The sequence below is a fragment of the Salmo salar genome, chromosome ssa21 (genome assembly GCF_905237065.1).
Source record: "Salmo salar chromosome ssa21, Ssal_v3.1, whole genome shotgun sequence".
NCBI lineage: Eukaryota > Metazoa > Chordata > Actinopteri > Salmoniformes > Salmonidae > Salmo > Salmo salar.
Genome location: NC_059462.1, coordinates 19317881 through 19338231, shown reverse-complemented (window position 1 = coordinate 19338231; position 20351 = coordinate 19317881). Strand labels below are relative to the sequence as shown.

Sequence of the window (20351 nt, the reverse complement as noted above, 5' to 3'; positions counted from 1 at the left end):
AGCACATATTCATAATACGTCAGAAAAAGCAGAAAAAGCTTTGGGTAGACTAAAGTACTCTCAATAGTAACTGATATTTTTTGTTTTATTTACCGTGATACATATTTTTGTCTTTGTAGGCCTACATCAGATAGCAACCTTTCTTTTAACTAAAAGGAAACCCTTTGATAATTGAAAGAGAATGCTTGAGTGTAATATGTGAACCAATCAACAACATTTCCCCTCCTCTTCTATGTCTACCCAATTGATTGTCTGATTTAGCCTGGCAACAGATCCATCCTACAGGGGACCATTGCCCTGTTGGTTGAGATGAGAAGAAAAGTATAGCAAACTCACACACTCACACTGAGCGGTGTACTCTACATTGTAGAGAGTGGGTTTAAATATTAAACTAAATGTCCTTCAGTGCTCCAAACATAAAACAGTTTTCCCACTGTTCCCCATCTCAGTATGTTGTTGAATATATTCATACAGCCTGACTGTCTGATAGAGACTGCATGCACTGATAGCAGGTGCATACAAAATCCAGAGTTTATAAATGATAGATTGAAGTAGGGGGAATTGTTCAGGTTCCCAATCGCCCGACACGAGATGAATAGAAACAGCTCTTACACTGATTACGCTTCTCATCTTTGTACAGATATTGTAAGGACTGCATTGACAGTCAAGGATGAAGCATCCAGGGACAGTCTATTCTTGAACTTTAATTAAATATTCATTGTGTTTGCAAGTTGGGTCATTTCAATTGTGTTCCTCCAGGCTTTCCCAGTCATTGTATTGCATGACTCACAATGGAAAGGCCAACAACAGTTCATTTGTTTTCCCGCTCCTGAAGCACCAAAACTTACTCTGTCGTTGGTTGGGTTTGACCATTAAATATGGTTTCATTGGTGCTGGCTGACCCCTACCCTCTGCTTCAGGGTATGATGTTACCTTTAACAAATAGTAAGTTCATCACAAGAGCATTGCATTTCACATCAGCCAGTATATAATCGAGGAATGAACGGTTCTGGGCCTCAATACCATTCTGTAGGATGTGATAAAAAAAAAGCCCTCTAACTGAATTGTATTGTGCCCTAGCACTCTCTGTCTCTCCTCTGCAGAATGTATAGTACCAATTGTTTTCTGTGAGAAATGGGTATGTTTGGAGCTCTCAAACAAACAAATGAAAACCAACTGGAGCAGCAGGTCGCCTAGCGGGTTAAGAGCATTGGGCCAGTAACTGGAAGGTAACCAGAAGGTTGCTGTTTCGAATCCCCGAGCCAACTAGGTGAAAAATCTGTCAAAGTACCCCTGAACAAGACACTTAACCTTAATTGTTCCAGGGTCACTGTCAATAGTGGCTGATCGCTGGCTATGGCCCCACTCTCAGGGGGAGTGGGATATACATGCGTGAAATAGGACTAACGCAAACACCCACCTAATTATTATAAACACTCTTATATATGAATGCACAAAACATAATCTGAATAATGAAATACTTAAAGATTTGTTAGACAGTGTATTTGTCCTCCACAGTGAACATGCAAATTAGTCCCGAGGAGAACCATTGAGCAGTTTGCAAATTTGCCCTGATTTTTAATCAGTCTAATTTCTCTCTCCAACACACAGGCACGTTTTTACAGCCATACACAGAAAACACTAAAATCCTCTGTTTGCATAATTTGTTCACTGTCTGTTCCTATGAGACTAAGAAAAGTGTGTGTCTGTGTCTGTGTGCGTGTGTGCGGTATTCTGGGGTAGGGGTTGATAGTTCACCACCCCCCCACCCAGATTGCTACCCTCAGTGTGACATGACCATGATCACTCAGACACTTGAACAGATAAAAAACACTTTCTGCCCGATTGTTTCCCCCACCCTGCTATGGAATTTAGATTTTCCATCTCACTTCATCTTCAGTGCTTAAATACCTCTTAGCAGTGAGGAGGATTGTCTGGGCTGTTAACAAATATCCTCCCTTACAACTATCCTGTTGTTCTCCAAGCTTCAGCAAATTTCAGCTTTTGCTACCTTGGATAACAGATTATCGGAATACAGTGCAAATTGCGATGTGCCGTGCAAGGAATGTCACATTACCATCTGAATCAGATTTACCTATGACTGAAATGAAGTCAGACTTGTATTTAGCTCAACAGCAACATTAATTATTTCCCTCACTTTCATTTCCTATTACTGCACTGACTTGGATTGGGACACACAAAGGAAATCTCAACCGCCAGAGAGGGAAAATGTGCAGTCTGTACAATATTCAACCTCCGTTTTGGAGGAGTGTGACTGAGGAAATAGTGTTAGTACTGTGACCAATTTGAAAAATCCCATTTCATTAAACCTCTATGTGAAATTAATTCTATACTTCAAAAATCTATTAAGCTCTGCTGCCCCTGACAGCAAACAAAGCGGACGTGGACATTTTTCACAGCCTAGTTGAAAAGAAAGAAAATCATTTCTTAATCTGAAACAATTCATAAGTGAGGTTTCATAAAGCACCCATTGGCTTTGCTCTGCAGGACTGCAGAACATCTCTTAAAATGTACACTGACTCCCTCTTTTATCTGCTCTCGTTCCATGAAAGCACTAAAACGAGCTTCATTTTTACCCAAGCTTCTTCTATTCATAGAAGCCTTTTGAAATAACTGCCGTTCATAATGGAGTTGGGATCTGATTAACCTCTCTGCTTGCCGGCACAATGACAGGCTACCTTGAGATTCAGCGCCGTAATGGAGTCCGCTATCACCAAGCACACTACAAACATTCCTCGCACCGCAGGACTCGGCCAGATTGGAATCCGTTAACTCCTCTCTGCGCTGTATGCACACTGGGGAGACTAACAATCCTGGGAGTTGCTGTTGCCCCTCAACATTAATGGTCCAATGCAGCCATTTTTATCTCAATATCAAATAATTTATGAGTAACAATTAAAGGTCCAATGCAGCCATTTTTATCTCAATATCAAATAATTTATGAGTAACAATTAAAGTTCCAATGCAGCCATTTTTATCTCAATATCAAATTATTTCTGGGTAGCAATTAAGTACCTTACTGTGATTGTTTCAATTAAAATGGTCCCAAAAATATATAGCTTCTTAGCAATGAGCAGTTTCTCAAGCAATACTTTTTATAGGACTGTCTGAGAGTGGTCTGAGAGGGGAAGGGAAAACTGAAAACTAACTGTTATTGGCAGAGAGCTTTGGAACTCTCATTCTTATTGGTCTATTAACTAATTTACTGCATGGTGATGTCACCAGGCAGGCCAAAACTCCATCCCACCAAAACAGGGTGACATTTCAGGCTGTCTTTTAAAACGGCTCTTATAGCAAAAGTGCATTACAGTCATTTTCACAATTTCACTGTATTATTCCAACCTCATAGTGTAGTAATATATAAAACACAGAAAAATCTAGTTTTTCACTGGACTGGGCCTTTAATCTATACTTTCTGCTCTACGGAGACCTCTCTCTCTCTCTCTCTCTCTCTCTCTCTCTCTCTCTCTCTCTCTCTCTCTCTCTCTCTCTCTCTCTCTCTCTGCATTGCCTTCATTGCCATTTTCCTCCCTAATATACAGTAAGTGCATGTATGTATGCAGTGAGTCTTGTAGAGGGGATTTAAGTGTGTGCACAGTAGCAGGTTGATATTTATTGTCACAAGTCTTATCCTGGAGGCAGAACTGAGTGATTTCCACTTAGATGAAAATTCCCCTTAGATCAAAAGTCAAAGTTGGCTATATTGTAAAAATTCATGGAGACAGAAATGTGCTTTTTGGTCTTAATTTGAGGTTAAGGGTTAGGCATTAGGGTTAGCAGTCAGTGTGGTTAAAATTAGGGTTAAAGTTAGGCTTAGGTTTAAAATCAGATTTGAATACTTTGTTGCTGTGCCAGCTAGTGACCACTCTGCAGAGCTGCCTCCAGAACAAGATTCATGATGAAAAATGCTAACCTCCTGTACATTTTTCGTCATGAATCTTGTTCTGGAGGCAGCCCGAACAAATTGCAATGGAAACATCTTTAGGGGGCTTATTTGGTCAGTAAAATAAATACAGGCAATTAACATTGTCATTATCAAGAATGAGTCTGCAACATATATTGCAATATGTTTTCTGCGATGGGTCTATTTCTTGTGTCATACCTCTATTTTCATAAAGCCTGAGTCCAACCTCTCCTTTCTCACAACAAGACTTCAAGCCCTTAATAACATGGTAGTGTAAATGTTTCCAGTGTGGAACTCTCATCTCAATGTTGCCATCTCCTGGCGTGACGCTAGGTTGTTTTTACAAATCCCAAGCCTTGTGCCAAATATGTCAAAGGGACTGATTACAGCCCTCAATGGCCAGTTGGCCCAGGAGTCCACCCCCGGTGGCCAGTCTAGCAGGGACTGTCAGGCCCAGGCAGACTCTGGATTGGTGAAGAGCCAGGGAGGGGCCTCAGAGCCAAGTCCTACCCAGCCAGAGTGTCATGTGGCCCTGCCAATGAGAGGCTATTCACCAGTATCAGATAACACTAAGCAGGAAATTGCTTCAAGGAGAGGCAACATTTTTAGGACAATAATATCTAGCTATGGAATATAGTCAGTGGAAAGGAGAAGAATTCCTGGTCCTTGAAAGGTCCAAATTAGCATGCATACACACACACGCACATACCCACATACAGACACACACTCCCACTCACGTGCTATACTGTATCTGTCCTACATTGAATAATACAAGCATCTCACAAAGAATAAAATGTATTCACAGCATGGACTGCCAAACAAATGGGGATTTACCCTGCCTGATACAGTAACTGACAAAGAATATAATTTGTAAAAAATAAACATTGAAGCTTCAGATACAACACATTGCAATATAGAAATATGTAATTAGACTAGGATTTATGCAAGCTGAACATGCGAGTTTGGAAATGTGGAAAATCCAAATGAAAATGGAATTAGAATAGTCATCTGTCATGTAGAATATGTGCTGAACAATGATCAAAATATATTCCATGGAATATCATTGAAAGTAAAAATAAACAAATATGTACTGTGTACCTCTGATTTCCCAAGGTTCTCAGCCATGTACCTTGAGGTGGTGAAATTCAATGTAAACCATGAAATGTAAAGTAGTGAACCTAATTGGATTGCAACATTCAGCACAGAGCTCTACCAACACGGAGTGAAAGGCAACACGGCTAGGGCCCCACGCTTCACACTCGCCACGTTTATCAAATAGACTTGACTGCTTATCACATGCTTTTGAGGTTCAGGGGCTCCAAACAAAATCCTATCTCTCTCATTTTAATTAGCTTGTGGTTTTGTGTTGCTATGATCTGCCAGGAGAAGATGTACTTTGAGACAGGTGCGTCATGCAGTTGTTTATGATTCATTAGTCAGGCCGGATATTGATCAGAGGCTGAGTGATATTTATACTTTAGAAAGGGGGGGGGGGGTTACTGGGAGTATTTTCTCTCCCTCTAAGAATGTCATTGGATGTCATAAGCCAAAATGGCTGTGCAGCAGCAGGGAGTCCTGTGGCCTGGAGATGGCGCTCTCTCCCCGGATTGTAAATACTGGCCTTGGATTCTGACACCATTGCTCCTCTTGTAAATGCCCACAATTTAGAGTTTGTTTTTGTGGATTACTTGTTCTACAATCATGTGTCTGGAAATAAACTAGTGATGGATAGTACAATGTTATAATATTTGACAGTGATTACTTGCTCATCGCAATTAAACAGCCATTATTGTGGATGTGTCTGAGTTGATGATTGTATCTGTGGTATGAATCAATGCCCTTTCAACAAAGATTCACATTTCAGTCATCTGAATGAACATCATTTCCCAAAGCAACGAAATACTAAGAACTGGGTTAAATCTAATTATGACTAGAATCATTCTTTGAAGAAGAATGTACAAGTTTTACAATGGGATGAGGTCGAGGAGGGGGTGGAGTGGTATGTGTACAATACATTCTGCCAAGTGTGATTTGTTCTAGAATTCAAATTTTTCTTTTGATCTGCCTTTGTTTTCAGAGGATTTAAACAACAAATTGTGTCTCTCTAAATGTCTTAAAAGATGGAGCCTTCTGTGGCCAACATGAAGAAAATCCTAGAAACATGTTTGCATCCAAATTAATGTGCGGCATTTGTTTCAAACTACAATCCATAGAGATCCAATTACTGAGATATTGAGCCCTAATAGACTGATTCATTTTTCACTAAATAATACAATAACTCCATACTTTACTTGTATGTTATGCATTTTATTACTATAATTGATCTTTGTTTTACAAATATAAACATTGTGTGCAAATAACAAAAATCCCAATTTTAGGAACAACAAAGTAGATTCTTCCAGTCCAGCTAATTTACGTATTTACTGCGAGGAACCAAGCTACAGAGAAAAAATGATGAGCTAAATAATTTGGCCAGTCCTAATGCGTTTGAGGGTGGCGGGGATGATCTGTGTTTTGGGGCTATGTGGGCCCTGTCTCACGCCACAGGACGTGCTAAGGCCACAGGGACCACTAGCCAGTCTGATCTTCTGGCACCTCCACATCTGTTGCGCCCTCACACCCGCCCATTTGTCCCACTGACTGCGAGGCTACAACACCCTGGGCTGGCTGAGGGATAAGCTTTATCTGGCTTTCAGACAGCCCAAATGGCTTACATTAGACATGGCATTTGCACATAACATATGATCCCCCATTGCCCGAGGAGTGACATGCCTATCCCCCACTTAATAGACCACTTGAGGTGACAAGTAAAATGAAGAAACTGATAAGGAGACAGCTTGGCCTGTTTTAAGCCATTGGAATAATTTGAGATGAATGAATTAACTGACTGTATATAATATATTATATATCAATATATTCAGAATAATCAATAATATAGAGTAATGTATGTTCCTATTTCAAATCGTACAAATTCATATTTTTGGAGTGATTTTTTATTTTATTTAAATAAACAGTCCCCACAGAATCGTATTTCATACAAATCAGCGAACTGAGAACATGTCATACTTCAGACTGTCATGTCAGTATATTGTGCATGGTCTCAAATACAGACAAGCATAATATAAAAACATTGCTGCATTCATTTTTAACTAAATCAAATCAGCACAGCAGGAAACCCTGAAAATGTTAAGCATGTCTCATTTTATATGATGTAGTAGTAGCTCTACATCACCTTGCCCTGGCAAGGACACCATTATAGCGTGACACGTAGCTAACATGAATGTTATCCAAAAGGTTGTTATTTATGCTCTGTTGAGGAACATTTGCTCCCAGTGACATATGCTACAGGACTAAAGTCTACAGTGTCACCAAAAGCCTGATCCTGTGCCACACCATCTTGGCTGTTTGGACATTGCAAAAAAAACAAGGTGGATGACGACAGGAGGTGTGCTCTTTGGGGCCCAAACTGTCCTCAAATGGTCCATATTAGTATCAGTATAAAAGGCCTGTTATTAGAGAGAGCGTTCCTAAAAATTGCTACTATGATTATTGTGTTATGGCCTGCCAAGAAGAAGATTAACATTATTCTTACCTTTAATTAAAATCTCCCCAGTCTAGAGCATATGGCCTAACCCATTAATATGCTCTAATGCTCTTACTGTCACCACACAGGTCCTAATCAAGCTGTGATCTGCCTTAATCACCAGTCTTAAGTGGCAAACAAGTATCACTCCTAGGCTAGCTAGGCATCATTAATGATGAGACTATTGCACTCACGCCACGGTCTGGTGTCGTGCTACATTGGGTCACAATAACAATAACGCAGACTGAAAAAGCATGACACGGCAGTATGTTCTTTATTACTATTCTCAGAGCAAATGATGTGTATTTTGAAAGAATTGCGAGGTAAAATAAGGTCTTTCAACAATGACTGATAGTTTTATTCAGACACCAGTTGCCCTGTTTAGATTTTATGAGAAGAAATGAATTGTTCTCTGAGTGGTTTTGATGAAACATTAGGTTGATTGTAGAATTTGCTGTTTGTTAACCTTCAAAAAATGTGGCCACCCGAAATGGCACATGTGTGCGTGACATGTTGATAAGATTAACTCCTAAGCTTATTACTGACAAACAACTAATTTGGCCTAATTGTTTAGTATTATCTATCAAACTGACTCACATTAGCCATGAAATCCTGGATTTCCACACCCTGCCAGCCTGGGGGGCTGAAGAGAGTTCTGGGTAGAGGGCTTCTAGTCTCCACAGTCTGCCTGGAGAGCCACCATCTGCAATCTGTTCCAATGCTCCTGAATCTCAAATATGTTTATTGAACATGTTTTCTTTGACTATCATTAATAATTCAGGACTTTAATTATTAATGAAAAGACATGCTTTAATTTACACTGTACACTCAATTAATACTGTAGAACTATAATATAACTTGCAATTGCACATTGCACAAGTAAACATAAGTTGGGACCACTTTTACACATAATTTATACATTTCTTCATCAAAATAACTCCTGTTCTATTCATGAAATAGCTTCAGTGGTAGTGCGAGAACAATTCCCTTGAATCTGTTAAATTAGCAAGTTAATACAGCCTTTTTGTTTATTGCGTTCCTCTCCATTACTATTTACCTTTATTTAACTAGGCAAGTCAGTTAAGAACAAATTTGTATTTTCAATGACTGCCTAGGAACAGTGGGTTAAGTGCCTTTTCAGGGGCAGAACGACAGATTTGTACCTCGGCAGCTCGGGGATTTGAACTTGCAATCTTGCGGTTACTAGTCCAACGCTCTAACCACTAGGCTACCCTAACCACTAGCCTACCTATGTGTGAACCCTCAGTAGTTGGACTACAGCGCAATACTACAAACATCACTAATCACAGATAAGACTGTGCATTAACTTTTCTCAGAAGCTTACTGACAATCTTTCAGGGTATTATTTGATAATGGAGAATCAGGCACTGGGCTTAGCAGCTCCAGTTCAGTCCCATGTGATGGGCTGATGCCAGTATAAACACAACAGAGCCTGTACCTCTTACGAGAAGATGTTGTTTGACTAAGACTGTGTGTTTCATGTAAGTAATAGATCAATATATATAATGGAAAGCCTTGCACAAGGCAGGTTATAATATTGATGGATCCTTTTTATGAACTTGTTGAAATAAGAGTGTTAAGACATCGGCATGCTTCCCATCCGAAGCAGTTTGTGCATATATTATGACCACATTTTATGATGTTTTAGTTCGTTTTGGTCTTCGGCAAGTTTTTTTTTAGCTGTTCGCGCACACAACCTTTTTTCTCGAGGCAAGCCGAAGTTTGGTAGCCGAAGTCTACGCCACTTCGTCGGTGATTGGTCAACAGTAGGGTTTCGTCAATGAAATGTGTGTCGTCATTCAACGAGAGATGACTCGTTTTCATCCACATTTTTGTACTTGGGAAATACTGCACCAAACATCTTAGTTAGATGTCAAATTAAGCTACTGAGATCTTCTCGACAAAAACGTCAAAATCAATGACAGATTTCTTCAGTTAATCTTAGATTAATTATGACTATTTTGAGGAATTGTATACTGGTATACAGTGTCTCAAGATTGACATTGCTTGGATTGTTTTGCCAACTATTTGCTATGAGAGTGAACTGCCCCAATGAAATCGTAGGATTTCATAGCATAAATTATAACAGCACAAAGTAAATGGACCGACCTGGTGCGCTCAAATGTGCATCCAGTCAGAACTTCTAAATCTGCTCTAGTCTCCCTCCCAATGAGTCTTTCATGCCAGACGGCTTATTTCCACATGTGAGACAAGGATCTGCTCTATCAGGTACAGATGGCGCTAAAGCAAAAAGCAAATTGTAATTAACTTGGAAATAAATCATCATAATAGTCATGGGAGCCTGGGACCTGATAAACCGGACATCTACAACCAACAAGAGTTGAGAGAGAGGGATACACTAGCTAGAACCTTCTCATCGTGGGTCTGGTAGGACAAAAATGCATGACGGTGGCTGGCAAATTTGATTGTATCCCACTATGCTGTTCACCAGGTTATACTGCAGGTGACAGGGTTACATGTTGTGTGGACTAAAACAGCATAAAACCAGGTGTATCACAAAGCATGATCAAATTAATTAGCCAACTACAGTCATTTTTAGAAACATTGAGAAATTGTTTGGTAAATGTTTTGGTCAAATTAAACAGTGATTTACCTTTGATAAGCAGATAGATAGCTATAGCTAGCTGGCAGCTTGCTAGCTAGTTAGCTCCTATGCCAATTTTAAGTATTTCTAATCTAATATCTGACTAACTCTGAAATATTAAGTTATTTCAAAATGAAAGTTAACTGGCTAGCGCATCATGATATGTGACATTTTGTTAGCTAGCTGTCCCCAGATTAGATCATGTGTTTTCACTTATTGCATCTGCATGCTTGTTGCACCCATTCGTTCATGAGCCGGCTACTTGTTCTAAATAGTATAATATAATCTGTTCAAAATAGTGGCAGCATCTGCAGTAGTGGCCATTCGTTTTTTTCATGCAAAAGTGAAATAGGTGTATTTATGCTGTTGTTCAAATGCACAGATCGCCTTATATATCATCTCAATGAAACCAGTAGGTCGAAAACTTGGCATCATATTTCTGTCATGCTGCTTTGTTGACAACTCCAACCACCTGCGCCCCAAGTATTCAGCCAATCAGTGGCCAGCACTGGACAAGTGTTAAGATTAGCTGGCAACTCACTTGTAACTATGAGCTCACATTAATTCAAATCAAATCAAATTTTATTTGTCACATACACATGGTTAGCAGATGTTAATGCGAGTGTAATGAAATGCTTGTGCTTCTAGTTCTGACCATGTAGTAATATCTAACAAGTAATCTAACAATTTCACAACTACCTTATACACACAAGTGTAAAGGAATGAATAAGAATATGTACATCAAAATATTGAATTGAACCAGCATTGCTGTGCTTGCACAGTATATCTATTTTTTCCATCATCAAATAAAATAAAATGACTTACTGATGGTTTTACCTATTGTAAAAACCTCTGAGATTGATGTTTACTCAGAATGAGAAGTGTTTGTGTACGAGTGGGCAGCAGTTTGTGAACAAAGACACTGCTGTAATCATTGGAATGGCAGGTTCATGTTTGATTGAATTCCAGACAGTTATAATTAATTGATGGTGCGCTGTTCTTGGCACAACTAAAACCAGACTCAAGCTATCACATTCTCTATTGTGGATTACCTTATGTTAAATTCTCTTTACCTCTTTTTACCAGAGTCAGTAGACCAACAAATGCTTAGTGCCCCAGTGACTATTTTTAAGTGTGTTGTTTTTAACGCCTTCCTGTGCTTGCTCTATCAGGGGCTCAAACACATTTAGCTCCAACTTCTGAAAGGTGTCAGTCAGACCTGAGCCCTTTGAAGCCCAAAACTGTATTTTTAATCAACACACACTAATCACCCATATGTTTGCCAAAAGCTAGTTGAATATATTATATATATATATATTCACATGTTATTTTGTGTCAAACTTAAATCTGGTGGACACACACTCGAGTAGTACTTGTAGGCTACAGCCCAACCACTGTTGTTGGCTAGTGTAACCATGTGACCCTTGCATGTTGACCAAAATGTAGTCTAAGCCTGCACAAAAGGTTGAGCAAAGGTTATTTCAAAGTTGTTTAAAGGACAATTTGACCAATTTTGAACCTCATATGAATTCATCTCCAGCACCGTACAAGTGGCTACATATGTGAACATTTGTGTATTTATACGTTCTTCTGGTTAAAACGATAAGAAGAAATGCTCAAAATCAAGTAGGATTACATGAAAAGAAAAAACATTTTCAAAACCTGCAAACTGTTCTGGCCAGGGAGAGGGCATGTTCCTTCTCCCCAAATCCCCATGAGTCTCATAGTGTTTGAAAATCACTGTTTTTAAAATGCTTTTACCCTTTAGTTACATCATTACTTTTTAACACTAAATTTCATTTTCACATATGGAGACACTGGAGTGGTGATGGAGATAAAGAATTTGAGGTTGAAAAGTGATGGAATTTCCCTTTAAATACTACAATTGGTGACAATTTGTTCATTGTTTGTTCATTCACAACATAAAAGTACTTAAATGCCATAATATTATTGGATGGTTAATACATGGTTAATAAAGTATTCACAGTATTTATAGTGAATGCATGGTACATACACATTTTTGTTCAACAGTGTTGGTGACTATTGTTTTTCTGTATTCATAAACAGACCAACACATCAGTCTCAAATAACACATCAGCCTCAAATAACCTGTGAATGAAAGTCATTTGTTCAGATAGAAAAAGTCCAACTGGATTAATAGTCTATTGAAGAAGTGACAATATATATACTTCAATGTGAGGCAGTTTTTCCTTATCATTATAAAATTCCATTAACAATGTATTTAAAAAGACCATTTGCACACAGTCAATGAGAGGGGCTGCAGTAATTGGCACCAGGCGGAAACCAAACGAGCCCCATTTGGCTGGGCAGTTGAATGCCATTGGTCTATTAGACAACTAATTTGCATAAATCAAGGTTTATAGGTCAATGCTCTCTTTGGACTGTATCCAATCTAGTTGGTCGTGGCAAGCGAGCTCAACATCACAACAAGTTTACTTCCAGCTCGTTTTCTTTATTAAGTTTTATTTCGTCATCTTCATTGACCTTTAAAATGGGATTCTGCTGGATTCGAGGAGTTGGAGAGTGCGTGTTGCTTGCTGTTCTGTTCTACTCGGTTCAGTGTACAACTACGAGGTACTACACTTATGAAGAGGATGCGCCCGGGACAGAGATTGGAAATCTGTCTCAGGATTTAAAGATAGACCCAGCAGAGGACCCTGGAACATCTTTCCGCTTCATGCAGGAGACCAATTCGTCTGTGATTCAAATGAGGGAGATTGATGGACTTTTAGTAGTTGGGGAAACGATTGACCGAGAGCATCTCTGCCCAAGGTCCCCGCGGTGCTTTGTCACCTTCGACATAGTTGCCTTCTCCAAAGAAAAGTTTCAGCTGATTCACGTGGAGATCGAGGTAAAGGACATCAATGATAACTCACCCCACTTCCTCCACAAAGAGACGACCCTTGAGATATCCGAGAATGTTCAGGTGGACTCACGATTCCCGTTGGACATCGCTGTTGACCATGATGTCGGCAATAACTACATCCAACGTTACCATATCTCTCCCTCCAGCCATTTCATAGTTGATGTGCGCAGCAGGGAGGATGGAGTGAAGTATGCTGAACTTGTGCTTGTGAAAGCAATGGACAGAGAGGCTGAAGATTCCTACACAATTGAAGTGACGGCAACAGATGGCGGAGAGCCACCCAGGTCCGGATCAATGACTGTTCATATCAAAGTGCTGGATTTTAATGACAACAGCCCAACGTTTGAGCACAACTCACTAAAAGTTGAACTTTATGAGGATTCACCCATAGGTTACCAAGTGCTGAAAGTGCATGCGTTTGACCCAGATGCGGGCATCAATGGCGAGGTAGTGTATGGATTTGTAAAAGACTCTGAAGCAATGCGCATTTTTAATGTAGACCGAATTTCCGGTGCTGTAACTTTAAAAACATTGGTTGATTATGAGAAGCAGAGGTCTTATGAATTGAACATTAAAGCATCCGATTTAGGCGCAAATTCTATTCCATCGACCTGCAAAGTTGTTGTTGATGTTGTAGATGTAAATGATAACGCACCAGAAATCATTATCAAGCCAATGACCTCGACTAGTGATGGTGTAGCTTACATCACGGAGGCCGCAGCGGAGGAAAGTTTTGTTGCGCTGATCAGCACCTCGGACAGTGACTCTGGCTCAAACGGTTACGTGCGCAGCAGCCTACACGGCCACGATCATTTCAAGCTGCAACAAGCCTACGGCGACACTTTTATGATTGTAACAACCACCACTTTAGATAGAGAGAAGATCCCAGAGTATAACCTCACTGTAGTGGCTGAAGACCTCGGAACACCACCTTTCAAAACAGTGAAGCAGTATACCATCAGAGTGACCGACGAGAACGACAACGCCCCCCTCTTCAGTAAATCCATTTATGAAGTTTCTGTCCTGGAAAATAATATCCCTGGGTCATATATAACTACTGTTGTAGCACGTGACCTTGATATGGGTAAAAATGCAAAAGTATCATACAAACTAATTGATTCAGATGTTGTGGGTGAGGCCTCCATTTTGACTTATGTGTCTATTGACCCAATGTCAGGGTCATTGTATAGTCTGAGATCTTTTGATTTTGAAACCGTCCAACAGATTGAATTAACCATCCAGGCTGATGACAAGGGCTCACCTCAGCTGTCAAGCACATCCATGATCAGAATCAAAGTGGTTGATCAGAACGACAACTATCCCTATTTCACCTTTCCTGTTATGCTGAATGACTCTGCTGAAGTTCCTCTTCCTGTCAATGCACCACTGGGGTACCTGGCCCTATGGGTCAAGGGTCAGGATAAGGATGAGGGCATGAATGGTGAGCTCAGCTTCAGAATCGTACAAGGTGACTCTAACCTATTTTCAATCAATAAAGACACTGGAGAAATAGCTCTAAAACAGGGGCTGGCCTCTGCTATTGGAAATGTTTTGGAAATCAAAATTGCAGTGAGTGACAATGGGAGATCCCCCCTCTCCAGCAGTGCCACCATTCGCTTTGTTGTCACAGATTCGCAGCTCTCAGACGACCAAGTTGTCATTGTACTACGTTCAACTGATGAGGAAGACGCAGGCTTGGATGTTTCAGTAGTAGTTATCATAATGCTCGGCGGGGGTTGTGCTCTGCTCCTGATTGCCATAGTGATTGTTGTTATCACATGCAAGTTGAATGGAGGAGGGAAGGATCAAGACTCCAAGAGAGACGTGTCTCACGGCCTGTTTGACTCCAGGCATCATCCCAGGCTCAACTCTGCAGAACCCAACATGTACGGTGGACCAAGAGGTTTCCTCAATGAAAGGACCTCTTCATCTCTTGATGAGTCCAGCCTGTATGAGGAGAAAAATGGAGACTTGGAGTCACAGGTGAGTGAAAAATTTCATTCAGTTTCAATTGCGTTTAAATACAACCGTACACATTCAAGTGTAGCACTACTCCTGATCCAAGTAGCTGAAATCATTTCCCATCCTGTTCTCTTGTGTTTGTTCTTTAGATGTTCCTGCCTCCTAAGCCTTTCCTACCAACATCTTTGTGGCAAGGGGAAAAATACTGCCTGCAAATGAGGTAAGAATACCACCACGTTGATCATACTTGGCATGATGTGCTATGTTATTACAGTTATTATTTTCCATGAGAAATCATTTCCATAACCAGTCACTGGAAGGTGCTTAACATTCCATATGCATACAGCAGATGTAGGGTTTTAATTGAATCACTCTTAGAATTTTCCTGCACAGCAGGACATGCAAACTTATAGTGCATTCAAGGTTTAAAAAGCCTTCTGAAGTGTGTAATTTCCACTTCAAAATGTCAGACTTGATTTGCCCAAACAAGAAATATATCAACCTCTACAAAAAAAATATCCATTAATTATAATAGAAAAAAATATATAAAAATATGCACATCCAACTCATCAGGTGCAGGACAGAAGAACATAGTTATATCATCGTCAGGTCATTAATTATAATCCACATTATAATTCACATTTTCTGTTGTTGCAGGATAATTTTCCTGCTGTAGTAAGCTGGCTAAAATTAAGATCCTGTATCTGTACACGTGATTGCAGTTGTTGTCCGGAGAGAGGGGCTGGGTGGTGGAAGGCTTCATAAGAGGGGGGAAAAAGCACACATCAATAATCAGATACAGCGGTGCAGTGGCTAATGTTTGATTCTATTCACAGTGGCATTGACCAGCAGAGCGTAAAGGACAGTGGCAAGGGAGACAGTGACTTCAATGACAGTGACTCTGACATCAGTGGGGATGGAGGCAAGAGGAACCTCAGCACCTTCCAGCCCTGGGCCAAAAGTGAGTTTACTACCATCACAATTTCATACTGAGATTTTAGAGTTCCTCGTAGCAGAATGATGAAGATAACAGTTGGCATTTTTATAGCACTTCATAGCACTCAAACTGCAGCGGATTACATTGTGTGGGGATTACTCACCCCTTCCACCACCAGTGTAAAACCCACCTGGCTATGTAGCACGGTAACAATGAATGACTCTGTCACTATCATTCTTTACTCCTTGGGCTTGGAAAGTAATTCTGTGTGTGTGTGTGTGTTCTATTTCAGGTTCCTTCCACGCCGCTAACACCCTCGCTGTGGATTGTCAAGGCACTTACTGTGTAATACCAACCCAAAGCTTCCAGGCCCCACTAGACAATGCATACACAATTGGCTTTTCCCAAGCACCGGTCTACAACAATCCCCATGCCTATCCCCACACCTGGAAAGACTCTGGCTATAGCACCAGCATTCCCAAAGCAAGAAACACCATGCAGACGTTCTCTCATCACACAGGTACACTCCCCTCTTACTTCGCCCATCAAAAAAGACAATCTGCTGCCGGACTTGCTGGAATTCAGGAGCACAACCAAGATATTACTACAGTGGCAACCATATCTGAAGTTGCCACCATTTTTTAAACAACCTGCCAAGTAAATATACAGATGGTTATTTATAGATACTGCAGTATTCACTAGATTCTACAGATACTGGTCGTACTGTTAGACATATGGACATTTCATGTATGAAAAGGAAAGCAACTTGATGCATATTGAAAACAGCTAATGTATATTTTCTTTGATTCAATTGTGAAGATGTAGGTTATGTGTATATATTGATATTCTTATTGTATGAACATTTGTAAAAACATTGGTGTTTGTTGTATGACTAAACACAATATTAAAACAATGAGAGATACAGTATGTGCATAATTGTTTATGAGATAAGACCATTTCCCTGTCATCTTGTTTAGCATGACTTTTCTCTTATGGTCACACACCAAGAATTTTACCCATCTGGCTTGACTTTCCCATTAACCCATATATATATATATATATATATAGTGCCTTCAGAGTATTTACACCCCTGGACTTTTTCCACATTTTCTTGTGTTACAGCCATAATGTCGAAGTGGAATTATGTTTGTACACATTTTTACAAATTAATAAAACATGAAAAGCTGAAATGTCTTGTGTCAATAGGTATTTAACCATTATGTTATGTGCTTAGCAAGTCACTTAATAAGTTGCATGGACTCACTATGTGTGCAATAGTGTTCAACATGATTTTTTAATGACTACCTCATCTATGTACCCCACACATGCAATTCATTTCAAAAGGTTTTAACCACAAAGACCAGAGAGGTTTTCCAATGCCTCGCAAAGAAGGGCACCCATTGGTAGATGGGTAAAAAAAAAAGTACACACTGAATATCCATTTGAGCATGGTGAAATTAATAATTACATTTTGGATGGTATGTCAATACACCTAGTCACTACAAAGACACAGGCGTCCTTCCTAACTCAGTTGCCGGAGAAAAGGGAAACCGCTCAGGGATTTCACCATGAGGCCAATGGTGACTTTAAAACAGTTAAATAGTTTAATGGCTGTGATAGACGAAAACTGAGGATGGATCAACAACATTGTAGTTACTCCACAATACTAGCCTAAATGACAGAGTGAAAAGAAGGAAGCCTCTACAGAATAAAAATATTCCAAAACATACATCCTGTTTGCAACAAGGCACTAAAGTAAAACTGCAAAAAATGTGGCAAAGAAATTAACTTTATCTCCTGAATATAAAGCGTTATGTTTGGGGCAAATCCAACACAACACATCACTGAGTACCATTCTTCATATTTTCAAGCATGGTGATGGCTGCATCATGTTATGGGTATGCTTGTAATCAGCAAGGTCTAGGGAGGTTTTTAGAATAAAAATAAACAAAATAGAGCTAAGCACAGACAAAGTCCTAGAGCAAAACCTGGGTTCAATCTGCTTTCCAACAGACAATGGGAGACAAATTCATATTTCAGCAAGACAATAGCCTAAAACACAAGGCCAAATATATTGAATGTTCCTGAGTGGCCTACTTACAGTTTTGACTTAAATCAGCTTGAAAATCTATGGCAAGACTTGAAAATGGCAATGATCAACAACCAACATGACAGAGTTTGAATAATTTTAAAAAGGATCCTGTGCAAAACTCTCAGAGATTTACCCAAACAGACTCACAGCTGTAATCATATGGGATTATAATGATGACACACAACTACATGATTTTGTATTTTGAATTTTGTGGTCGTACATTGAGATTCGTGGTTGCAGGTACGATTCGCAAATGTGTAATTACATTTTGCAAGCTTGTATCATGATGTGTGAAAGATGGTCACAAACTTGTGAATTGACATTTGAATACATTCAATAAGATTTGCAAGTATAATGTATTTTCAGAATTATTACAAGTCCATTTAGGAGTATGAATATTCTGCTGTGAATCAAAAACACACTTGCAGATTTTGAATCTGTGTGTGCTCGAAGTTCTGTCACTGTTGTCATGTTACCAAGACATTCGTTACGTGCTGACCACACCGCTCGGGTTGCGTGCGCGAGCATTGCAAAATAAATGTACACATACATGTCATTCAATCATTCAATCATTGCACCCACACTGCTCGCGCACGCCAACGAGCGTCTGCATTGCCAAGTGCTAAAATAGAAGTCAGCTCTATTTGTGACGCTGAACGCGGTGCATTTCCTGCCTCTCCCATCTCCTCATTGGTTTATAGAAGCAGATACCCATGTGCCATCTCCTCATTGGTTATACCCATGTGGGGGATTTAAATATGAACTGAGGTCGGTCGGTTGTCATGGTAATACTATGAAAGTTAGATGCCAATCGCCATATAAAGTCCAAAGAAGAAAAAGCCTGGAAGGAAGGAGAGATGACTAGAAACGATTCGGTTGACCGTTTTATGTGTGGATTAATTGTCAGAGTAGAGGATCTTGTGCATTTCAGGTAAAATAACAACTCAACATTTATATCCCAGAACAAATTGGCTAGCAACAGCAAGCTAGCTAAATAGGACAAATTAGCTGGCAACTGCAAGCTAGCTAGCTAAATTGCCATAAATGTTTAATGCTTTTCGACCTATCCCCAAATTATTATAATTGGTTCAGACTTTGTTTTGATACTCAACCTGCGTGTCGTGATCGCGTTTGGTGTGGGGGGGACAAAATCTATTTGCGCCCGTGCGTGTCCGGTATGGGTATGGTGTAAACCTGTACAAATGTTTGTACATTTGTAGAAAGAGATTTGCAAGGGGATCTTTTACTCCTGACCAATCAGTTCCCTCTGCCAAAACCACAACCGCCTAACCATTGGCTGGATTGCTCCATCAATCGAATCTCAGGAATTATCTCCCCACATGCGCAAGAGAGGATAAGGTAAATAAAACAAAAACGATTTACTTGAAAGTAATCGTCTCATTTATCTATGTTGTTCGATTTTTTTTTTTGTGAAATGGCATGACAGTAGTTTACTTATCATGTGAAATATAATGGTACATTTCAGACGAACTCCAGACCAGCCATTGCATTGACAGCCACTATTGCGGCAACTAGCTGGCCTTTGACATTCATCCTAGCTTTACTATCAACGGGCTAGCTTTATCAGGCATCTTTAGATGCGAAGGGAAAACAAATATATTTGCTAGTTGATTATAAATGCCATTAGATAGCTAAATGTAAACTGCTGGGGAAAACCTAGCTAGATAGCTAACTCCCACCATCATCACTGCAGTGTAGCTAATGGTAGCTATGTTTCTAGAAAATATAAAATATTTACTGTATTTGAAGCTATATTTTAAAGACGTGTAACTATCTTTTGAACACTTGTCAAACTACTTAATTCTGCTGCCTGTTTCTTGATTAATTTGGGACTTAAAAAATTGGCAAGAAAAATGCCCCTCCCAATTTCACTGCAAATAGACTTAGGCTGGTTGGGTATCACTTGGCTGATGTGCACATTTACATGAGTGTTTAATTAGCCTAGTTAGCCAAGTTACTGACTGACTAAGATTAATGTTATTCATGTTTTTGTTGTTATTGCATTTCAGGTGGAGAGGAAGTAAGATCAGCATGCTGCCAGACCACCAAATAATCCTTGAGGTATTACAGCCAATGCTAATGAACTGGATATTGTATTTGAATTGCACTTTTATGTCATTGACACTAACAAAATGGTAGGATTGTTCAGCTACGTTCAGTAAATGCTAACACGGCTTTGGTGGTGAAACGTACAACATGCATTTATTGTCATCTCCCTATCCACTGCATGCTGTGACAGGGGCCTGGATAGTGACACACATCTTCTTTAAGCTGCCTGCCTGAATACTGGGGCCTTCAGTGGTACCTTCCCTTTGGTG

At 39.8% G+C, this 20351-nt stretch overlaps 1 protein-coding gene across 1 annotated transcript; it reads left to right on the top strand.

The window, feature by feature from the left end:
• Positions 1–12553: 12553 nt before the first annotated feature.
• pcdh8 (protocadherin 8) lies at positions 12554–17003 on the top strand. The gene is made up of 4 exons (XM_014164358.2): positions 12554–15004; positions 15133–15203; positions 15820–15944; positions 16213–17003. Exons 1-4 carry the CDS (start codon positions 12647–12649, stop codon positions 16563–16565), a joined length of 2907 nt encoding a protein of 968 aa, XP_014019833.1. The 5' UTR covers positions 12554–12646; the 3' UTR covers positions 16566–17003.
• The last annotated feature ends 3348 nt before the right edge of the window (positions 17004–20351 follow it).